Raw genomic sequence first — 22,218 nt, 5'->3', positions numbered from 1 at the left:
TTTTACTCTTGTAAATTACACTAGTAAATACTTGCTATTTTCTACCAACCTCTCTTCACCCGTATTATTTGAAGTAGACTAGTATTTTTGAAAAGAGTTTTTATTTCATTACTCACATCATTAAAAAAATGAATTATTAAGTTCTTTTTGCAAGTGCAAATTGGCTCACGTTTGCAATTTAAAATAAAAATAGATCTGTGAGTGCTAAAATGATAATTATTAGATATAAATTACAATCAATAGATGTGGCGTAGTACAAAATGAGAGAAATAGAATTTTGTAATGTCCATACAATCGCCCTATTAGAATTAATTATAATTATAAGTTATCAATTTTAGTCTAATTTTACACTTGAGTTAAATTTCATGGTTATATCAACTATTTAGCCATCACAGAGAAATTATTTTTAAGCTTTGAGAGAAACCATATTAAAACCACATACCGTATTGCATACAAAGATGTAACAAATGTATCCAACATTGCAACATTAATCAGATTATTTTACACCCAAGGCTCTCGGTTTTATTTAAAGACATTTTAATAGGAAATAATGGTAAGACAATTTTAAAGAGGAGTTGCATTGTATTTATTTATTGAGGTGCTTGTTATTTACTTCCCTAAACAGCTGAAACCCTGTGATATACTAACAATTTTGTAGGCCTATATTTGATTTTGGACGTTGAACTGAACTGCTTATATAAAAACATTACTTTTAATCCATTTTGGTATTCGGAATTTGTTATTCAAAGTAATAAAAAAAATTGATGTTGATTAGAGGTGTTGTTTTAATGAAAAAACATGGTAAAGTTTAATTAATGGAATTAAAAGTATAGTGAGTGGCATAGATTTGAACCAGGGACCCGCCACATGACTAGCGAGAACTCTAACTCTGAGCTATGCCCTGCCCTAGCGACTACGCAATGTTTTACTATACTTGAAAACCTACTCCATTGCTTGTAACGTTGCGATTATTTGTTACATCAAGAAACGTTTAGGCTTATTATTCATGGTTTGTAGACTCAAAATAAGAATATTACCAAATGGTGTTCAACCCAAATATCCTTATGCATTCGAATAATTGAAAACATAGGTAAGGGTACTTGAAACCGAATGTAAACAAAATGTCCTTAGACGATTTAATTACATTCAAAATTTGAGCATTCTTTTCTTTACTCATAGCAAGCTTAATTTTATATGTCAGAATAAAACAAAAACTATACAAATCACAGCGAATGCGGCAGCAACAGATCAACTTCCACCCAACTGTTGAGCGCCGCAACTAGGCCTACAACCGGCTACTACAATCACCGTGTTGATTGCAGCGACGCGACGCCGCGCCGGCGCGTCGGCGGGCTCATTGATGAACATAAATAATAGCGGTTTGATAAATAATGTGTGATTGTTTTACTTATGTGTCTATATAGTTATTAATTAAAAGAAAACACTGCGTTTCTACAACTATTTACTTTTTGTATCAAATGAAAACAAAATTAAAACCCTTTATAAAGGGTTTGAAAACCCGTGATTGAGGTTAGAAATTTGTTTTGAAAATTTACCTTGTAAAGTTGATCACGTGACTAGTAGTTTTGGTCACGTGACTAGTAAAATACACTAGTATTTACTAGCGGTATAAAAACGTTTATGAAACACAAATTAGTAGGACAGGTAAATACGGGACTAGTATTTACTAGACTAGTAATTACTAGACTAGTATCTTTATGAAACAGGGCCCTGAAGGCAAGTGAGCGTAGCGAACGAGCTAACCTGAAGGCAAGTGAGCGCAGCGAACGAGCTCCAACCTAAAGGTGAGTGAGCGTAGCGAACAAGCTCCAACCTAAAGGTGAGTGAGCGTAGCGAACGAACTTCAACCTAAAGGTGAGTGAGCGTAGCGAACGAACTTCAACCTAAAGGTGAGTGAGCGTAGCGAACGAACTTCAACCAGGACGTGATTGAGCCATGCGAACGAGATCATCTTGAAAATACTGTCATTAATAACCATGAATGAAAATAACCATTAATAATTAAGCTAGCATAACCTAGCATTAATATAAGAGCAATTATAACGAATCGGTTATCCTTTGTACTATATGTGTTTCATTAGTTGTCGTAAGTATTTTAATTTAGTAATAAGCACTTCATATACAATAAGACAATTAATCGTTATGGTACTTAAATTATAAATAGTCAAAGGCAAGACAACGTCTGCCGGGTTCAGCTAGTTATTTATAAATTAAAAACATAAACTTAATTGTAAACAATCCTCCTTTAACAGTTATCATTGTGTATCACAGCTTTTTGTCGCTGCTTGGTTCAAATTAACTATTGTCATAAATGCATAAAATATGAATAGTGCTGCACCATGTTAGTAAACCATATAACTTTTTAATGACATTGAATATCATAGAACCAACTTGTGTACCTAGTTGAAACAGCTGGAAAAATGCTTTAATTCCTTTTAAATATGAGTAATCATAATAAATTAATAATGAGTTAAATCTATATCGCGCCACTCATCCTACACTCATCCTCCACGCATATTTGGGTTAAAATACGCACATAGTGGCGTCCCCATCTTAAATAATTGATAATTGATAATTGATAAGGTTAACATGGGTCACTCCAGAGCCACTGGGGCGGAGCTCGAAAGAACTTTTAGATTTATGTCTATTATGTTGGTTTACCTTAAGAATACCACATAAATATGTCTATATGTTAATCGGTAATGTAAGCTATCATCATACCAAATTTCAACCCAATTCAACCAGTATTTAATGGGTGATTGAACTTCAAACAAACAAACATACAAAAAAACAAACACACAAACTTTCACATTTATAATTGATTAGTATGACTGTAACATCTTTATTGCGCCATGTCAGCTCTCGACTGTTGAGTTACCGGGTGTCAAGCTAGTGAGGTTTTATTGTAGTTGAAAAATGTTTTCAAACCACAATTCTTGTAAATTTGAAATTCAAGCCTGACGTCCTAATCCACATGTAATAATAACCAGTAGTAAGTCAGCAACATGTTTTCTTTCCTCTAAGATGACAATATTGAAATTTTCCTCAATTTTAAAAAATGGTGAAGAGAGGTCAATTGAAATATGACTTTGAGTTAAACTAGAACCACTTTTTAGCAATTAATTGGTAAGACAACAAACACATCAGGTCTAACTGTTAAATTACAGCAATTCACTTAGGCCTATATGAATACATTAGCCCACAGCAGTGTTACAAAAACTCTTTTCTGGTGTCTCTTCTTTGTCTTGGATTTTTTTAGTGACCCATTTACTTAATAATATTAACTAGAGGACCCATGCTGCTCCACAGTGTTAAAATAAATATAATATCCGAGAAATAAACAAATTTATGATTTTTGATTGAGTAATACAGTATCTTGAGCTTAAACTGAATCAAACGATCAATAGCTCAAATTAAAGCATATATTTTACTGATTATTTTGAGTCTAAAACATATAGAAACACTCCTCGCCGCAGCAAACCTGCCGACTAGACGAATTTCCAATTGTCTGAATTGATCTTCAATTAAATCTATATAAATAACATTAGATTTAGCGAGTACCTAGGTTTCCTTTTAGGAAACTAATAAAGTGTACTTTTTTTGTAAAATATTAATAGCTTAGTATAAAATAAATAAAATTGTCAAGTTTTATCAAAATGTATCCATAAACAAGCAAACTATAACATTTTACAATACTCTCCATAAAAATAACATGGGAATTTTAAATTTACAATTTTTAGAATTTTCTCTGTTACCAATAGCCATACAAAAACACTTTGATATATACTAAATTATTTGTTTTTTTTAAGCTCTTTACCTCTAGAGAGAAATTGGGAAATTATCTGTTTTGAGGGTCGAAAATGAGAAAAACCATTTTTATACCATAAAATCCCCCGTTCCCATGGTGCGATCATGATAGTGCTGCACCCTGTTGGTTAACCTATTAACTTTTTGATGCTATCAAAGAAAACCCACCGAAGAATCAAACAAAAAAAATCATGAGGTTAACATGAGAAAACTCCAGAGCCACTGGGGCGGAGTAGATTGGATGGATCACAAAATTGATGGTGTATAAATCTATTCTATGAAATTCTACACGTATGTACCAAGTTTGGTTTCAATCGGTCCAATGGTGTCCGAGCTCATAACGTTCAAATATATATAAAAATAAAAACCAAATTTAACCCCCTTAATAAATAGGCCTACATGGGGAGCAAAGTTTGTTTACGTTGAAGCCATTATTTAACGTATTAGGATAAATTAATGCTATTAGATACCCTGGTATTAGGTTAGTGTGTGTTGGAATAAATTCTATATAATTAAGAAAAGTTTATAAAACGTTAAATCAGCGAGCTATTATTTTTCAACACATCCTTTAATATTAAATTTAAACTCAAACCACTACAAAGAACAATAAAATCATTAATTAGCATAGAGAACAAAATTTCCAAAAAGTATAAAATATTTAGAATATGTTTCAAATTAAATATGTATATAACAAAAAAAAACTGACAAATTGTAACACTAAATACCTACCCTGTTATTTGGGAATTTTAATAAGAGTTACGTTATGACATTATGGTCTTGCTAATTATGATAATTTTGCAGGACCTTGAAGGAGCAAGTAGAATCTGCTATGGACAAACTGGTTGTCTTATTTGGAGTGGAGATTCTTAACATTATACCTGGTAGGGTGTCTACTGAGGTCGATGCTAGGTATGTATTTTACATAATTAAAATAACTAGGTTCCAAGTTTCTAAACATTGGCAATATTTGTGTACTACTACTGTGCAAGAGTTTTAATGATGGTTACAAGTATAGTCAGTTAATTGATGTCCAGAAAAATTTACATCCTCCTTAATTCCTCTCTCTCTCCCTCCCCCAGAGACACTTGGACAGCAACAAAAAGTTAAATAATACTCAACAACAACGTTGTTTTACTTCCCTATATAGATTAAATTAGAAATTATTTTCTGTAAAGACTGAGGTGCTTCTGCGAAGTATCTATCGCTCTCTAAGCACTTTAGTTATGAACCGTGTACATTCACCTAATAGGTTTTACTTTTGGTCAGATTTGTTTACATTTTGGGCCCTGAATCATAGCCTCTTCTAATACAAAGTCACACCCATCACTATGGCAACGCTGCAATCCCCTCCACTCACAGCCCTTCTCGCCACAGTCACTACATGACTGAAAACGTACTGTTATCATATTGATTAACCAATGGTCGATGTGCGCCACTGTTGGCTATAGCCAGTACTGAGTACAACAGCTCATCATTAAGATCTAATGATGTCTGCTTGATTAGCAACCACTGGAGACAACTAGCTTAGCTACCTGGCCTAACAATGGCTGAGCTGTCTAAGGTAGTTAAGGGTTGTGCCGCTAGAGCCTACACGACATGGCTTCAGACAGTCGTTATAGGTTATAACGGCTATGGACACATGTCTTTTTTATTGTTCTAAAAGTTTAAAAGTTATGTTTAGTTTAAGATTATATTGTCTGATGATATAAAACAGAATTATAACGTAATAATTAAAAGCACATTATTTGATAACTTGGTAATTTTTGTATTTGTGTATTGAAAACCGAATTTGGTTCATATTCCACTTGTGGATATGGTTTATGTGCCTTTTAACCCATAAATACATAGTAAACCCACTCACAGTAACTCCGAAATGCTGTTTAAAAGTTTCTACCGGTGGCGCTTATCAGAGTTTTAGGGATCACTTTAAGTACCACTTGTAGTACCCATGTATGTTTCAACAAAATTTGCTAGAGTGAACTTAGCTTTGAGATGACTATATAACACAAATAAAAGTCTTTTGTAGGACTCTTTGAACAGAAAACAGCCTTTAACATCAGGGCCGGATTTCCCAATAGGCCCGGTAGGCCCGGGCCTATGGGCGCGAGCTCCCAGAGGGCGCAAGGCCGAGAGAATTTTTTTTTTATATCTAAAAATAAAAGTAAATAGTCATAGTTGATTAAAAAAAACTCTGGCTAATAAATCATTCTGATTCTGAAGTTCACAGAAAGAAATAATATTGTTAGAAGATTTAAACTATTTCTCAGAAATACGCATCAATTTCGTTACAACATTGGTACGGGAGGCTGTAGGGATGTTGACGAGCGCCCGAGCTGTACGCATCGTATTGCCACTGCACTGCTACTATGTTGGCTCGGTGCTACTGATCAGAGTAATGAGGGGCGCATGCGTGCTAGACACTGTTACCACAAAACACGCAAAACAAATAACTCACAAAACAAAAGTTATTGACTAATCTTTCGATTAGTTTATAACAATCTGCAGGATCAAGTTAAAATATATAATACGTTGTTGTGTTGAATATTTAAAAAAATGATTAATTTATCTTTAAAATTAACGAAAAAATATTAATTTCAGATTGCAACAGGGTTTCGACTAATTCAATAACCTCCAAAGCACCTTTAATGCTGTAATTTTCTCCTCAGACCTCGGATCGGTATGGTTGGCCGGAATATTGCTCTGTAGTCTGTTTTGATTTGGAAAAATAACCTAGATGCAGTACCACCATAGATTAAATATAACTAAAGTCGACTTCCTATCACATTGTTGATTCAAATTCTTTTTCATGTCTAGTTCACGTTGGTGACGTTTTGACGTACAGTACTTTTGTTTCTATTATTTTAGGGTTAGTTCTATGATGTGTTTTAATTTCTTGTAATATAACCAGGAGACGACCTATTGTTTATGATTATATCGTTTTATTTTGGATAAACTAAGTTTAAATAGGCTAACAAGAATTGTTTTCAGCTAATCCATAATGATGACGAATCTACTAAAGGAGTATGTTTAATCTATGGTATCACGTAGGCTACTGTGTAGTATGGAGTTCATGTTTTTGGGCCTGAAATTGGAATCAATGGGCCATGTTTTTTGCAGGAATGCTCGGTGGATTGAGTTGAGTTGTTTTGTTGTTTTGTTTCAGTCCGTCAAACGTGAGCATTTACTAAAAGCATAAGATTGCTAAAAGTGTTTAACACGACATTTTGTTAGGGCTAAATGAGTAAATTCTTAAAAAAAACTTGCAATGATAAAATTCCGACGAGGAGTGGTATTCAAGCAATTAACTTAGGCCTATGGGTATGATAACTTTGACCAGACCAAGGGGCGGAAAATGATTTGGGCCTAGGGGCGCCGAAATGCTAAATCCGGCCCTGTTTAACATTCAATAATTTATTAACCGAAATAATAAGTTATCCAAAATATCCCCGCCCCCTTTATTTCGGTCAATTGTTGTTTGCTGTAATATAATTTTTGCCAGTTATGAGTATATTATTCTCAAACAGTGTCTATCTATAGACTATAACTTATTATTTTGAATTGTTACACTTAACTTTCATTTATTGCTTTTTTGAAATTAAGATTAGTAGGCCTAAGTAGTAATCAATTTAGTGTCCTTATTACATTTATTATATTTGTTATAGTAAAAAGAAAATTCTGTTGTAGATAGTTAAAGGTCAATAATTCCATTTGTTACATTTTGGTACTCAAACATTTTTGTTGTAAAAATCATATTTTATATTTTTATCATACTACCATAGATAAAACATAGTCCTAAGGGACTATGTTTTTTTCTATGATACTACTAAGTTAATTTTTTCAGGTTGTCTTTTGACAAGGAAGCAAGCATTGGAAAGGCTAAAAAATACATAAAAATGTATGAAGAACACGGAATCAAGAAAGAACGAATTTTGATTAAACTTGCCTCAACGTGGGAAGGCATTCAGGCAGCCAGGTAACTGGGTCTAGGCTTGATATTAGCAAGTAATATAAACAAGATGTTTAAGTATTGATACAAGCTTACAGTGTGGAAGTGACATTACAACTAGTTTAATTGTCAATGTAGGATCAAGACAGTGATTTATTCTCTCATAACTTGCCATCAAAGGTTGGGGTAAGGCGAGGTATTGGATACTTCGTACTTCTCTATGCAGATTAAATTATTCTCCTCTACTCAAGTAGTATAATAAAAAAAATTAAAACATGAGTGCCTCCAGGCAACTCCCTTGACAAAATATAAATTATAAAATAACTACCTATGCTCTGACTGGTTTGCTAAGCTGGTTTGAAACTGATCAATGCTTTAAAAATAGTTCTATATATGTTATTTATAGTGTATACGTTATTGTATGTAACGTAATAGGCTATATAAAAAAAGACTAATATTTGTTAGTAATAACAATAAACTTGTTCTGTTAAAAAAATTCTGTTACAAGGTGTAAAAAAGCAGCTGGTGCCTGTTGTCAGTAGATAGAAACACACTCACACAACATTAATATTAAATTAACATGTAAAAAGCAACAATTAATAAATGACTAGTATTCAGTTATTATTTGTATCATATTTTTTGAAGGAGATGGCTTTTTCCCCAAACAAGCTATTTTTTAATTCCCCATGAAGAATTCCTGCTGGGGTGTCTGGCTTAAATTACTACTGTGTAGAACTGTAGATATGTAGAATTTGAATGTAAATTTAAATAAAATAAAAATCATGGTTCATAGAAGTAAAAAACCAAAGAGAATGCTATGGTGGTGCAAGTACAGGTAGTAGTGGTACAAGTGAAGAATACACATACCTCAGAGCGATGTTTACTGTGTGAGAAGATTAGCCTCACTGTTCCATGATTACCAGTAAATTGTCCTAGTAAATCATCTTAAGTGAATGCTCTCTTCCTGTTGAGCTGCCCAACCCTGCCCTAAGCCTCATCCAAATTAAAAATATTCTGAATAAATGCAGCTTTGAATACCACTAACCTTACTACAAGTCATTTGATTGTAAAATCAATAAGTTATACTTGAGTTATAAATAATTTACTATATATGAATAATGAAATTAGTTTTACATTTAATTGCCTAAAACTATCAACTCTAAACTAGAAAGGATGGTGCTATCGCGTTTGTTGTTCTTCACTATAAATATAAACCTCATCATCACTACCAACTGGTGAATTGTGAAGATCTTGAGCTGAAGCCACCTTAAGTTATTTACAAAAACCATTTACAACATAGAGTTGGGTGAGTTTGGGACAAAAAAGTGAATTTTTGGTAGTGTGTCTTATATTTTCCCACTTATATAATTCAGCAGATTTTCAAATTAAATACATCTGTGGATGGGCAGTTTGAAGTTGTGTCCACAACTTGTTGAAGTGTAAATAAACGAGCTTCTATACCCTACGGATGCATTGAACGACGTCCAAGTGCCACGACGTCTAATAATATTATTCAGTGTCACAACGTCCAAAATATAATTTTTGAGCTGTTGCACGACGTCCAATATAAAATATTTGACTGTTGCACGATGTCCAAGTGCCACAACGTCCAAACGTACAGTAACTGCAAAAAATATAGTCCTTCTACAAGCATTGGACGTCATGGGATTGGTCGTCGTGTAACAGCACACTTTATATTCTTTGAAAAAAAGTAGCAGTTGCATGACGTCCAAAGCCCCTGCTATGCCTTTTGCACGACGTCCAATAGCTCAGCGTTGTTGCACGACGTCCAAAGTTCCTGGACATCGTGCAACAACTCAAAAATTATGTTTTGGAAGTTGTGGCACTGAATAATATCATTGGATGTTGTGGCACTTGGACGTCATGCAACACTCCCTACGCTACCCATGCTTCGCAACGGGAAGAGAGCGCAGAAGAGAGTAATGATGCTATTGAAATCTCCTGCATTAAATATTTGCACATCTATTATTCATTATTAGAATAACAACTTAATATTACCACCTAGTGAGGTAAAATTCTTTTTTTTTTTATTTACAACCTGACTCTGCTGTTGTTAAGCCAACAGACTGTAGTGCCAATTTTGCAGGTCGTTGGAGAAGGACAGTGGCATCCACTGCAACCTGACTTTGCTGTTCTCGTTCGCACAGGCTGTGGCTTGTGCTGAGGCTGGCGTAACCCTCATCTCTCCATTCGTTGGGCGCATTTTAGACTGGTAGCTATCCCTTTATCTCTAACTTAATACTTGTAAACTTAATGGGTACCTTACAATATTATTAGTTATAAGTATATTTAATGTCTTAGTGACTAAAAGAGCATTTAAAAGAGCCATCAAAACCAACAATATAAACCAACTAATGGAGTGCTGGCTCAGTAGGGGACCGCGTCTCGTTGTCCCTCCGTCTAGTTGTACCTACGTCTACTTGTACCTCGAGGACTAGGGACAACTAGTCGTAGGTACAACTAGACGTAGGTACAAGTAGACGGTGGCTCACCCGACTAGTTGTACCTGCAGATTTTTAGGAGGTACAACTAGACATAGGTACAAGTAGACGTAGGTACAACTAGACGTGTATCCCACCGACAAGTAGTATCACCTAGCTTGTACGGATGCGACCAGTTGTCCCTACGACTAGTAGTCCCTACGACTAGTAGTCCCTACGACTAGTAGTCCCTACGACTAGTGGTCCCTCAGTCTAGTAGTCCCTACGTCTAGTTGTACCTACGCGTATTTTGCGTCCTTATAGTCTAGTTGTATCTATCCTTCAATTCGTTACCCTGTTTAATTGATTACTGCACGAGTACTTTTTAATAATACCCTTAATTAAATCAGGAACTGCAATGTTCCGAGTCGATTGAGTATGATTGGCAAATATTTTTCACCGCAATACGATGTTTTAGTAGTTTTACGGACGTTAATTGGAGGCTGAAAGCTACGCATTGCTGTCCAGGGTCGAAATGGCAGCTATAGTTGTGATTAAAATTTTCCAACCCTAGTACCGAAAATCGCTTATTTAATTAAAACATTTATATATATATTTAAATATACAAGCAGTATATCCCTATTGAATTGCAATAGACCGCTGCCCAGCAATTATGTTTTACTATTTTTGCTGATTCCTTTAAATATTTTTTCACATAACCGTAAAGTATTTGCATTGATTAGTGTGCATTTCTTATAGTTTACAATGGATTTCCCAGTGATCAATGAACAATGAAGTGTACAATGAAGTTGAGGTCCAGCGGTTGAAAACTCGACAAAAACTATGCAATGTACTACACATACTTCTCCATTTAACATACACTGTAAATAATAAATGCGATTGGAATATGTTCCATTTGATTTTATTTTATTTTCATAATTAGTTGTTATTTCGTCACCAGCATAGCAACCCGTTAAACCCATGTTAGTTTTAAACATTTGTAATTCTTTTTTATGTCTTTTTAGCCTATTTTAATTTATAAAGGCATTCTGTAGATCGACAGGAAAATACATTTCCACCGATATGCGGATATTTTCTCTGTGATGTTCACGAGCTGATAAAAAGGTTGCAAAGAAACATGCTTGCCTACATTATTGATATATTTTCTCAGTTTTGTATAGTTTGGTGAAAAACAGCAATCGTACCACGGACCGATTTCATCTTCGTCTCGAACTTAAAAATGATCCCGAGCTGGAAAAAGTCATTTTCGGCCCTAGGTACGAAATATACTCTTAAACTATCATAGGATCGGTGAATACCAAACTCTATCTTGGAATTGCATACACTCGCTCCTATCTTTAAGTTTACGTTGTTGTCCTACAATAAATGTATAAATAAACAAAAAAATTCACAAGTTTTGTTGTAAGTACCTATATCATGTATAAATAAAAACATACAATAGCATCATGTGTAAGTGTATTCTGTAAAACTTTAAACAAATATTAGTAAAATAGTTTTCAGGCAAACTATTGTTGAATGAATTAGTTTTAAGTTGTTAAATTAAACTCGACCCGTGCTATATGTTTAATGGCGTTTGTTCGGCAAAATACCATAGTAAAATTAAATCAAATAAATAAAATCAAAAGCAATTCATAACAAAAGAATAATAGATACAGAATGAACGAAATTTCTGAAAATCGACAGGGCCCACATATGCGAAGCCTGTGCGTGGGGACCGAGTTGACTCAATAATTGGCAATTTGTCATAGTCTTGTAACATAATTTACTACCACTATTATAATTATCAATACATTTTCTGAGGAGAAACAAACGTCCGATTATTTCTAAACAGCCACAACAGATAACTTTAGAAAACTACGTTATAAGAATTAGAACAACTAAAAAATTAAAATGTTAACATGATTTGTTTAGCCTAACGAAGAAAATCATGAAAACCAAATTTAACTCCCATAAGAAAAAATGGGGAGCAATTTCGTTTACGTATAAGCCGAGTGAGATAATAGAAAAATATACGCCGATGCTTGATGGCAAATCTGTGCGTGCATACCTTTAATTTGAGACCTCAATAATAAAAATGGTCGGGTAGCAGAGCCAAACGAATAACCCATTTTCTTAAATTTATAAGATTATTTAATTATTTAGTTATTTCCGCCCCAGTGACTCTGGAGTTTCCCATGTTAACCCCCATATTTACTCATGTTTAAATGGAATTAATGAATCTTAACAGCTGTTTCAATTAAACAAGTTGGTTCTGTTCTATGATGTTTAATAGCATTAAAGTTACAAGGATCACCAACAGGGTGCAGCACTATTATTTCTTTTACATTTATGACAACAGCTAATTTGCAACCAAAAGGTGAGTGAGCGTAGGGAACGAACTTCAACCTGGAGGCGAGTTAGCGTAGTAAACGAGCTAACCTGAAGGCAAGTGAGCGCAGCGAACGAGCTCCAACCTAAATGTGAGTGAGCGTAGCGAACGAACTTCAACCAGGACGTGATTGAGCCATGCGAACGAGCTCACTTATGAAGTTAAACGGGGCAAAGCCCGCGGGTACAGCTAGTAACATATACATTTTTAATTTGAACTTGTAATATTCTCCGTGACTAATACCGTACAAAAGCACTTTGTTATACTCAATTACTTGTTTTTGTAAACTCTGAATTTATTTATTTAAGATAATTGTTTAAAGTTGTTGTTTAAGCTAGTTAATGTTAGTTTTCTATAGAAAGGTAGAGTTTAGTGGAAAAAACAATGATAGCAGATCTTGACAAGAAATAAGGAAACCCAAAGTGTAATATGGATAAGGACTGACCAAGGGACACAAGTACGTTGTTATCAAGAACAGGGGTTTCTCAATGAGCTGCAGACAAGCCAAATTTTCCTGGCTTTTGTAGCAAGTTGTTTATAATAAATTGTTTTAAGATTGTATGATTTTTAAGGAAATAAAATAAATCCCTTAAACTGGTGACAAGTTGAAGGGGAGATACAACTAGCCGCAGGTACAACTAGACGTAGGTATAAGTAGGCGTAGGTACAACTAGTCGTAGGTACAAGTAGTCGTAGGTACAAGTAGTCGTAGGTACAAGTAGTCGTAGGTACAAGTAGTCGTAGGTACAAGTAGTCGTAGGTACAAGTAGACGCAGACGTATGAGGTACAAGTAGACGGTGGCGTTCCCGACTAGTTGTACCTGTAGATTTTTAAGAGGTACAACTAGACGTAGAGACAACTAGACGTAGGTACAACTAGACGTCCGCACCATCGTCAAGTTGTCTCTACAGCTTTGGACGGGGTACAACTAGACGCCTGTCACCAAAATGCAGCAGGTACAACTAGACGCCGGGACAAGTAGACATCGCCCCCTCAGTAGTTGCCATGTTGCTCTGTTAAAAAGTAATATATAGATAAAATATTTCTAATAGGGATGGTCAAGTCTCGAAATTTCGGGAAATTTTCGGGAAATTTTAAATCTCGTTACACGAGACGAGATTTCTTTTTGGCCGAGATTTTTATCGAGACAAAAATTAAAAAAAAAAAAAAAAAAAAAAAAAATTAAAAACGCCTGCAGAAAGTCAATGCAATACCCGCAATACAGGAGCGTGTTGTAGTTGCGTTTCCTTTGCGAAGGCGTTCTTATTTAATTAATTCTATAAATGTAAATATTACTCTAATTATTTTAATAATATTACTTTAATAACATTTGAGAAGTTTTGTTAAGTGTAAGCAGTGTGAGGAATGTTTTATTACTATAAAAAGTCAAAACAAGTAACTATTTTTTATAAAAATTAATATTGCTTTTATTTTATGATTTATTTTATTTTAGGATAAGTTGAACTCTATCCTAACTGATATCACTATGTTTCCTAATCGTAGGCATTTTTAATAAGTTAGGCGTGATTAATAAAAAAATGTTATGCTGATGTTTTTTAATAAAAGATTGTAAATATTCTTGCATATTATCATTATTTTTGTATTTAAACAGTCATCTAACAATGTTACAAAATCAGGTAAAAATTTTGAACGTGCATTTCCCGTTGTGTATGAGAAGGGAAATCCCGTCTCGATCTCGTCTTGAAATTTTATGAGAAATAAAAAATCTCGTCTCGTCTCGTCTCGAACTAAAAATTCAATCTCGTCCATCCCTAATTTCTAATGCATGACAAAACTCTTTTTACTATTCAAAGCTCTGTGCCTATTTTGTTTCTTGCTGAAAATTACCTATTTGAACTCTTAAAAACTACACTTTCACTAAACTTAATTTTAGATGATTTTAGACAACTGTAATTGCTAATTCCAAATTGTACTTGGTAAAATAATAAATAATAACATAAACTAACCAACACAAGTAGACTTATCATCCCATTGTAAATGTTAAAGCTCAGTGACTCTAGCTAGGTCTCTAGTTCATGTCTGGTGACACTTATCGCTAGTGTTTTTTGAAATTTTGTTTATTTTATTCTGGGGTTAATTTAATGATTTTTGCTTTATTATTATTTTATCTTTTGCTGGACAGTTTACTCGAGGGTGTCTGAATCCACCACAAAAATAGCATTTTGAACGTACAGCTCCTACAGTAGGGTCGTGACTAACATTCATGGTTTTATCAGTAACAGGGTCCTTAGTCAATGAGTAATTTGAAACAGCATTTATTGTTGCACAAGGAGTGTCATACTGGATGGAATGTAGTTGGGCCAACTCCAAAGCATGAGCTTGAGCATGAGCATCCGCTAAAGTCAACTTTTCATTTTCAAGTATGCGTTGTCGTATTGCAGGACTTAGTAGACCTCTAATAAATGAGTCATGAATACAGTTGAATGAATACGATTTTTCTCTGCTGTAACTGCTTTAAATTGACAGTCGGGACTGAGTAATCTTAGTGATTGTAAATACCAGTCAACAGTCTCATTTGGTTCTTGTCGGCGAGTGAAAAGTTTATGCCTAGCAAAAACCTCGTTTACAGGTTTAACAAATATATTTCTGAGGACAGTTAGAGCTTCATTGTAAGAATTGCATTGACTTAGTATATTTCGTGCCTAGGTGCGAAAATGAGGTTTTGCCAGTTTAAGATCATTTTAGCAAATTCCCCATATAGGGAATACGCTATTACCATAGTACTCATGGTAAGAACTGGACCCAGGACCGATTTACTTTTTTGTTTTCATGTCTCTGGAGGCCTCAAACACCATCCGTTCAATTTCATATCTGTATATATATCTATCTGTTAGCACGATAACTTGAACAAAAATGAACCGATTTTGATTAAATCTTCTCTATAAAAGAGGAACTATGTACCTATGTATCATGTATGTATATATATATATATATATATATATTAGGGATGGACGAGATTTGATTTTTAGTTCGAGACGAGACGAGATTTTTTATTTCTCATAAAATTTCGAGACGGGATTTCCCTTCTCATACACAACGGGAAATGCACGTTCAAAATTTTTACCTGATTTTGTAACATTGTTAGATGACTGTTTAAATACAAAAATAATGATAATAGGCAAGAATATTTACAATCTTTTATTAAAAAACATCAGCATAACATTTTTTTATTAATCACGCCTAACTTATTAAAAATGCCTACGATTAGAAAACATAGTGATATCAGTTAGGATAGAGTTCAACTTATCCTAAAATAAAATAAATCATAAAATAAAAGCAATATTAATTTTTATAAAATAGTTACTTGTTTTGACTTTTTAAAGTACAGTAATAAAACATTCCTCACACTGCTTACACTTAACAAAACTTCTCAAATGTTAATAAAGTAATATTATTAAAATAATTAAAGAATTAATTAAATAAGAACGCCTTCGCAAAGGAAACGCAACTACAACACGCTCCTGTATTGCGGGTATTGCATTGACTTTCTGCAGGCGTTTTTAATTTTTTTTATTCTCGTCTCGATAAAAATCTCGGCCAAAAAGAAATCTCGTCTCGTGTAACGAGATTTAAAATTTCCCGAAAATTTCCCGAAATTTCGAGACTTGACCATCCCTAATATATATATATATATATATTCATGTACCTTGTGGACTCCAAAACCGCTCGACAGATTGCAATGAAACTTAACTGGCATTATTAAGCATTATTCAAGGATGGTTTGTGTGAAGTTTGGTGCAGATCCGCTAAAAGGGCTCCGCCCCAGAGGGTTTTAAGTAGGCCAATGTCAGACTTTTTGAACAATGTTTACAAATAAATATAGGCTGTGTAGTTTATTTTGTAAATTATTGCATGCTCGACTTCAGAATGATGATTATATAATTCAAAATAAAACACTTAAAGTTTTTAGGGATGACCGTTGTAAGCCAACATTTTGATTTATCCGATCTAGGTCTGCTCCTGTTAGGGTTGGTTAGAGGGGGTTCTACTGTATGTATTTTTAGGAAGTTGTAATTTGAAACTGAACCAGGGTAAAAACAATTCCATAATGTGTAATATAAAAGTTGTCATATATGTGTTTGATTGATTCAAAACAATTTTATGGTTCAGAACAATACTGCATTGCAAGTTTGATCGTCATTTAGTCTTAAATATAATCAAGAGTACATTGTTCCCACTTTTAAGACCCAGGCAATAAAGATTTAAAGATAAGATTAAAGTGTAATATGGCCTAACAGTGCAGGCAATTGTTCAATTGCTAAGAAAGTAAAAATAAATACAATGTTAACTCTCATTGTTCATTAGTTCAATAAATAACACATCTGCCTAAATCCTAAAGATGTGTTAAGACTTAAGAGGTATGTAAGGGGTTTTATCTGCTTCCCGGGAAAAAATTGTGGGCGTGTTGACTAACCCAAATACATAATGCAATGGGCTCTAACATTTTTTTAAGTAACCAAACCACTTAATAATTGCAAGTTGCGCCTATGAGACTCATGTAGAAGTACTTTCAGGGCATGAGAATTGCTCACTGTGCCCTCTGCCTCTAAATTTTAAATGTGGCTAATATTTTACAACCATCGGTACAGTAGTGTTGTATTTTTAAATAAATGTTACTTGGGATGTTAGCTTCAAACAGAAAAAGTTAGTTGTTCCAATGGAAAACAAACTTTAAGCCTTGAAAAGGTTCATAATTGAGAAACTTACAAGTGTTTATTATCTTTGCAATTGTTTTATTTGACATTTTTTATGGCTGGCCCCTGTCTGCCTATCCCAATTTTTGTGTCCAGTTTCAGTAGGATAACCGAGGCTATTGTTGAACATAAAGCAATTACAATGCTATTATTTATCAATAAGTAAAACAAAATGATTTATCACTCATTGCCCACTGTGGGAATTGTGACTATTGAATCATGATCCTACTAACAATTGATTACTCACTCTATGTCATGGGTGATTTTCAGGTATGTGGCCAATACAGACAAGAAGGTATTTGCTGCCCAGGAAGACCCAGGTGTCCAGTCAGTCTCTAAGATCTACAACTACTACAAGAAGTATGACTACAAAACTGTTGTAATGGGTGCATCCTTCCGTAACATTGGTCAGTAGAATGCCAAATAAATTACCTTATTGTTCTCAGAAGTTGGTCTATGATTAGTAAACTTCAGTGTCATTAATAAAACTAAATACAGTTCTTATCAATCATTTGTCTACATTTAGATTTATGTTAAATTTATTATAATTTGTTGACATTTTACAAATAAAAAAGTTAAATATCCTAGCATTAGATAGATAAACACTAGTGATGGTTCAGTACAACTTTTTCCAAAGTCGGTACCGGGACCAAGTTCTAACCAAAATCAATTCTCGGTTCTGGTATCATCAGTACCTCATTTGAAATTACTTAATTTTTCAAAATAAAATTGCTGTATATTAACTTTTAAACTGATTATTTTGCATTAGTGTCGGTTGGTCACACTTAGGGATAAAGAAAATAAAACTAATTTGAATTTGTTGAAGAAAAACACTTACTTTTCGATGAATCCGTTGTTAACCAAACACATTCACATTAAAATATATAGCATACTAGTACCAGAAGTGTAAAATATGACAGAATATTTACATGTATGGTATGTACAAAGTTAAATTGAGAACGATTTTATATACTGTGCTTAGAAATAAGTAAAAATTAGTATATTTATTCCTTGTTGAATCAATTTACTGCTATTATAATAAATGTTACATGCTAACCTTAGAAAGAAAAGTGCATCAATAAATTTTTAAAACTACTGCTCGATAAGTTATAGCTAAATATTTAGTAGGAAATTATTTGTAGTCATTTTGTATCTAGGATGTGCATTTAATTAATTTTAGGTTTCAGTATTAAGTAGGTGTAAAAAAAGTGTTCATGGTAAGGACATTTTGAAATAAAGCAAAGAGGTCCATTCTTCAATTTGTATAACAAAGACAACGCTAAACTGTAACTTTTACTCGAGAAATTGACAAGGAGAAAGACAAACATAATCGAACCCCCAAATAAAGCATGCAAACAAATAAAAGCCCTTTTTAGTTTGCTGAATGCAGGCTTGACTGTTTCTCTTGTAGCCTCATCGATAAATGTCATCTGTCAAAATATGAAATCCTAGTCTTACACAGTGTTGCCATTTGTCACTATGGTTACAGTTCAAATGTACAATACAATTTGTAGTGTATACAACATGTCCATATCATAAGATGGAAATCATGAATACTCCAACATTTTACCATTGGACAAAAAATATGAACTCTGGCCACTGACTGGACCGAGTCAGTTAGACTAAAGAGTCCAAGTTTTACTTTCCACGCCATTTATGTTGCTATTCCCATAGTTCTTACAAAACTAAATCAAATAAAAAACTGTAGGAGTTAAATAATCTTGTAGCTTATTGCAACTATTATCACTGTTATTAATAATCGACCTAAGGTAAGGAAATTATGATTTGGTAGTTAAATGAAGCCTAAATAAACCATTTATTTGATCGCCTTATTTAGCTTGCCTTCTGTCTTCTGCTTGGAGATGGTGGTGCAATTGCAGTTGATGTTTGCACTTTAGATTCGTGGTGAAACTGTGATCATATACCACAGTTGATGTGACATGATGTATTGACACGGCCATCGTGAGTTTTCGACCTTGTAAATTTTACAGAAAGCTTATGTAATAATTTATTCTCCCGAGATTCAAGTAAAATAATTAATGTATACCAATCTGTCTAAAAAAGTACAAAACTATTAAAATTGCAAAAAAAAACAGAAATAAAGATGTCTGAAATGTCCACATCCTTGATTTTGAATGTACAAGGATTTTCCAAAAAATCTTTGTTTATTTATCCAATATTTTGAATCCTACAGCTGAGATTGACTGTTGCAGGAGAGATCAAGGCATTGGCGGGTTGTGACTTACTCACCATCAGTCCAAAGCTGCTGGAGGAGTTAGACAACTCCAACGAACCTGTTAAAGAGATGCTCTCTGAGAAAATTGGTAAGCTGAGAAAACTAGTAAGACAACATTGATATTTCTGTACTTTCTGAAAAGACTGGTAAGTTTTTAGCCCAGGGTGGCTAGTGGTCGCGAATTAGTATTGAATATCAAAATGGTCTTGAAAAGTAGGGATTTAGTCTTTTATTTTGTCGTCACAGTCGGGAATTTTATGGAACATGTAAAATCCAATCAAATATTCATCATTTTGCTGTAATCGCACAAGATGACGACCACATTTGCGTAACTGCGGGAGACGATGATACTGTTTGTACGTCCGCGGGAAATGTTCATGATTTTTCCACGATCGTGTAAGAGGACGATCATGTTTCCTCGACCACTGGAGACAATGATGATGTTTTAATGGCCACGGGAGATAATCTTTAACTAATCAGATTCCTTTAAAGTAGAGGTGTGCGGATAGTGAAATTTCATTTCGGATCGGATAGTTGAGGCTCGGTTCGGATCGGATCGGATATTGGGAGGTTCGGATTAGGATATTTTCGGATTCGGATAGTTCGGCGCGGTTAGAAATAAGCTGCATATGTATTTTTTACCTATAAAACAATGTAAAGCTGTGTAAATCAACTTAAATGATGATTTTGAATTATAGAATTTCAAATTAGCCAAGTCCACATTTTTTTCTCTCTTGAAAATCACAATTCACAACATTTATTTTCAAAAGTTGGTTGCTTGAATTAAGTACACTAGCAGCCGAAATCTTCACACAACACCTTAGCTCAGCAGGACTGATGTCAAACGTTTGGGCTTGTTTACTTGAGATTATGTTTTATGTTGTTTGCTGGTTCTCACAAGACAAGGAGTTCGATCTCAAGTTTATTTTCACATTGTATTTCCTGACGTTTTTGGAAAGGATTACTGGCCTTAAGTGGCATTTTGCGGGTTTGCCAAGTTTAGAAAACATCACTAATGCACTAAGCTGGGCTCTAGCTCACGATTTAATGTTGGGCAATTAGGCTTTATAACTCTGTAAAAGGTGTGTATCCCTGAATTTATAAATTTCATTCTACACTTATTCACTGCCAAAAATAATTCAGTAGAACCTTGATGAACCGAGAATTACACTAGCCTACATAACTTCATTACCCCAAGTAAAATACCAAGATAATTTTTACTTTCTCCCCCTATACCATAGTATATGGAGAAAGTATTGTTTTCGTCAAAATTTTCGAGTTTGAGTTTTGAGTGGATATATTCGTTTTGGGTCCCCCTGAACCCAAAAAAGTGGTTTTCGAAGTGATGTCTGTGTGTGTGTGTGTCTGTGTGTCTGGATGTGTACAGAGCTAGAGACCACACCTGTGGTCCGATTTCAATGAAATTTGGTGTGTAGGTTCTAATCCACGGTATCTCCAGGAGTTTTTTTCATTTTTTTGAAATTTTGATTTTTATGGGGATTTTACCATAAAAACCCATAAAAAACCGGAAAAATCAAATTTTCTCAAAAATGGCCTGAACGATTTTGATACAAATTTAGTATGTTGCAGCCCTTTAAATTCTGAACAAAATGGTACAAATCCCATTTCTCAAAAAATTACGGTTCTAAAGTTACGGTAAATTATGTTATTTTCCCAAATAAAACCCATAAAATAACGAAAAATAGGATTTTAGAAAAAAATCCGGTTTTTATTTAACATAGTATTTTATGGTCCTTAAAAATTTGATAGTTTTTCAATATTTTATAAATTTTGATTTTTAATGGGGATTTTCCCATAAAACCCCATAAAATAACGGTAAAATAAGATTTTCCCAAAAACGGCCCGAACGATTTTAATAAAAATTTAGTATGTTACAGTCCTTTATATTCTGAACAAAATGGTACAAATCCCATTTCTGTAAAAATTAGAATTCAAAAGTTATTGTAAATTATGTTATTTCCCATAAAAACCCCACAAAATAACGGAAAAATTGGATTTTAACAAAAATGGCCCGAACGATTTTTATAAAATTTAGTATGTTATAGTCCTTTAAATTCTGATCAAAATTGTACTAATCCCATTTCAGTATATTTACTCTCACCGCGTACACATGATAAAGGTTGTTGACAAACTTATGGGAGAAAGTATGTGTCAGAATGCTGATACCGTTTATTATAATTGTATTTGAATAATCTTCGTATAATCTTAGTTTGTTAAAAATGGATTGCATGTTCAACAATTGCAGTCCATTATTGTTATGCAGTAAGGTCCAAAATTATTGTTTTAGATTTTGAAACAGCACAGTTCATTTGACAAAATTATAGTTGAAGCAACCCAATGTCAAGTCACCCTTGTGCAATAGTTTGTTTACAAGCTTTCTCGAGACCACTGGGGAGGGGGAGGCCGGGGAGGGTCGGATCTGATAAGCCGTCTATTGTTCACCCCCAAGAACATTCGATCCTCATTAGTGACGCTCGGCTGCACTCAGTGGGGAACCCAATACCACAAATCAATCTTTTAAATGAATACAAATATTTGGTAATAATTGTTTTATTAATATTCACCTTGAAATTTCAATAAATTTTGTGTAAAATTTGACAAAAATCTTCCATTTTGACCGATTATTAATACAGTACCAAATA

General features: G+C 33.9%; 1 protein-coding gene across 1 annotated transcript in view; it reads left to right on the top strand.

The window, feature by feature from the left end:
* Window positions 1-22,218, top strand: part of LOC128987815 (transaldolase-like) — a 43,748-nt gene that overhangs the window by 11,702 nt on the left and 9,828 nt on the right. Inside the window, exons 3-7 of the mRNA XM_054408843.1 lie at window positions 4,629-4,736; window positions 7,669-7,800; window positions 9,881-10,006; window positions 17,590-17,726; window positions 19,533-19,643. Of these exons, the coding sequence (XP_054264818.1) occupies window positions 4,629-4,736; window positions 7,669-7,800; window positions 9,881-10,006; window positions 17,590-17,726; window positions 19,533-19,643 (614 nt within the window). The remainder of the gene's footprint in view (window positions 1-4,628; window positions 4,737-7,668; window positions 7,801-9,880; window positions 10,007-17,589; window positions 17,727-19,532; window positions 19,644-22,218) is intronic.

The sequence above is a fragment of the Macrosteles quadrilineatus genome, unplaced genomic scaffold (genome assembly GCF_028750875.1).
Source record: "Macrosteles quadrilineatus isolate MER2022 unplaced genomic scaffold, UCM_ALF_1.0 Scaffold_2__2_contigs__length_208266976, whole genome shotgun sequence".
In the NCBI taxonomy this organism is placed as follows: domain Eukaryota; kingdom Metazoa; phylum Arthropoda; class Insecta; order Hemiptera; family Cicadellidae; genus Macrosteles; species Macrosteles quadrilineatus.
The sequence above is the reverse complement of the archived record's forward strand: the minus strand, read 5'-3'. Positions and strand labels throughout refer to the sequence as shown.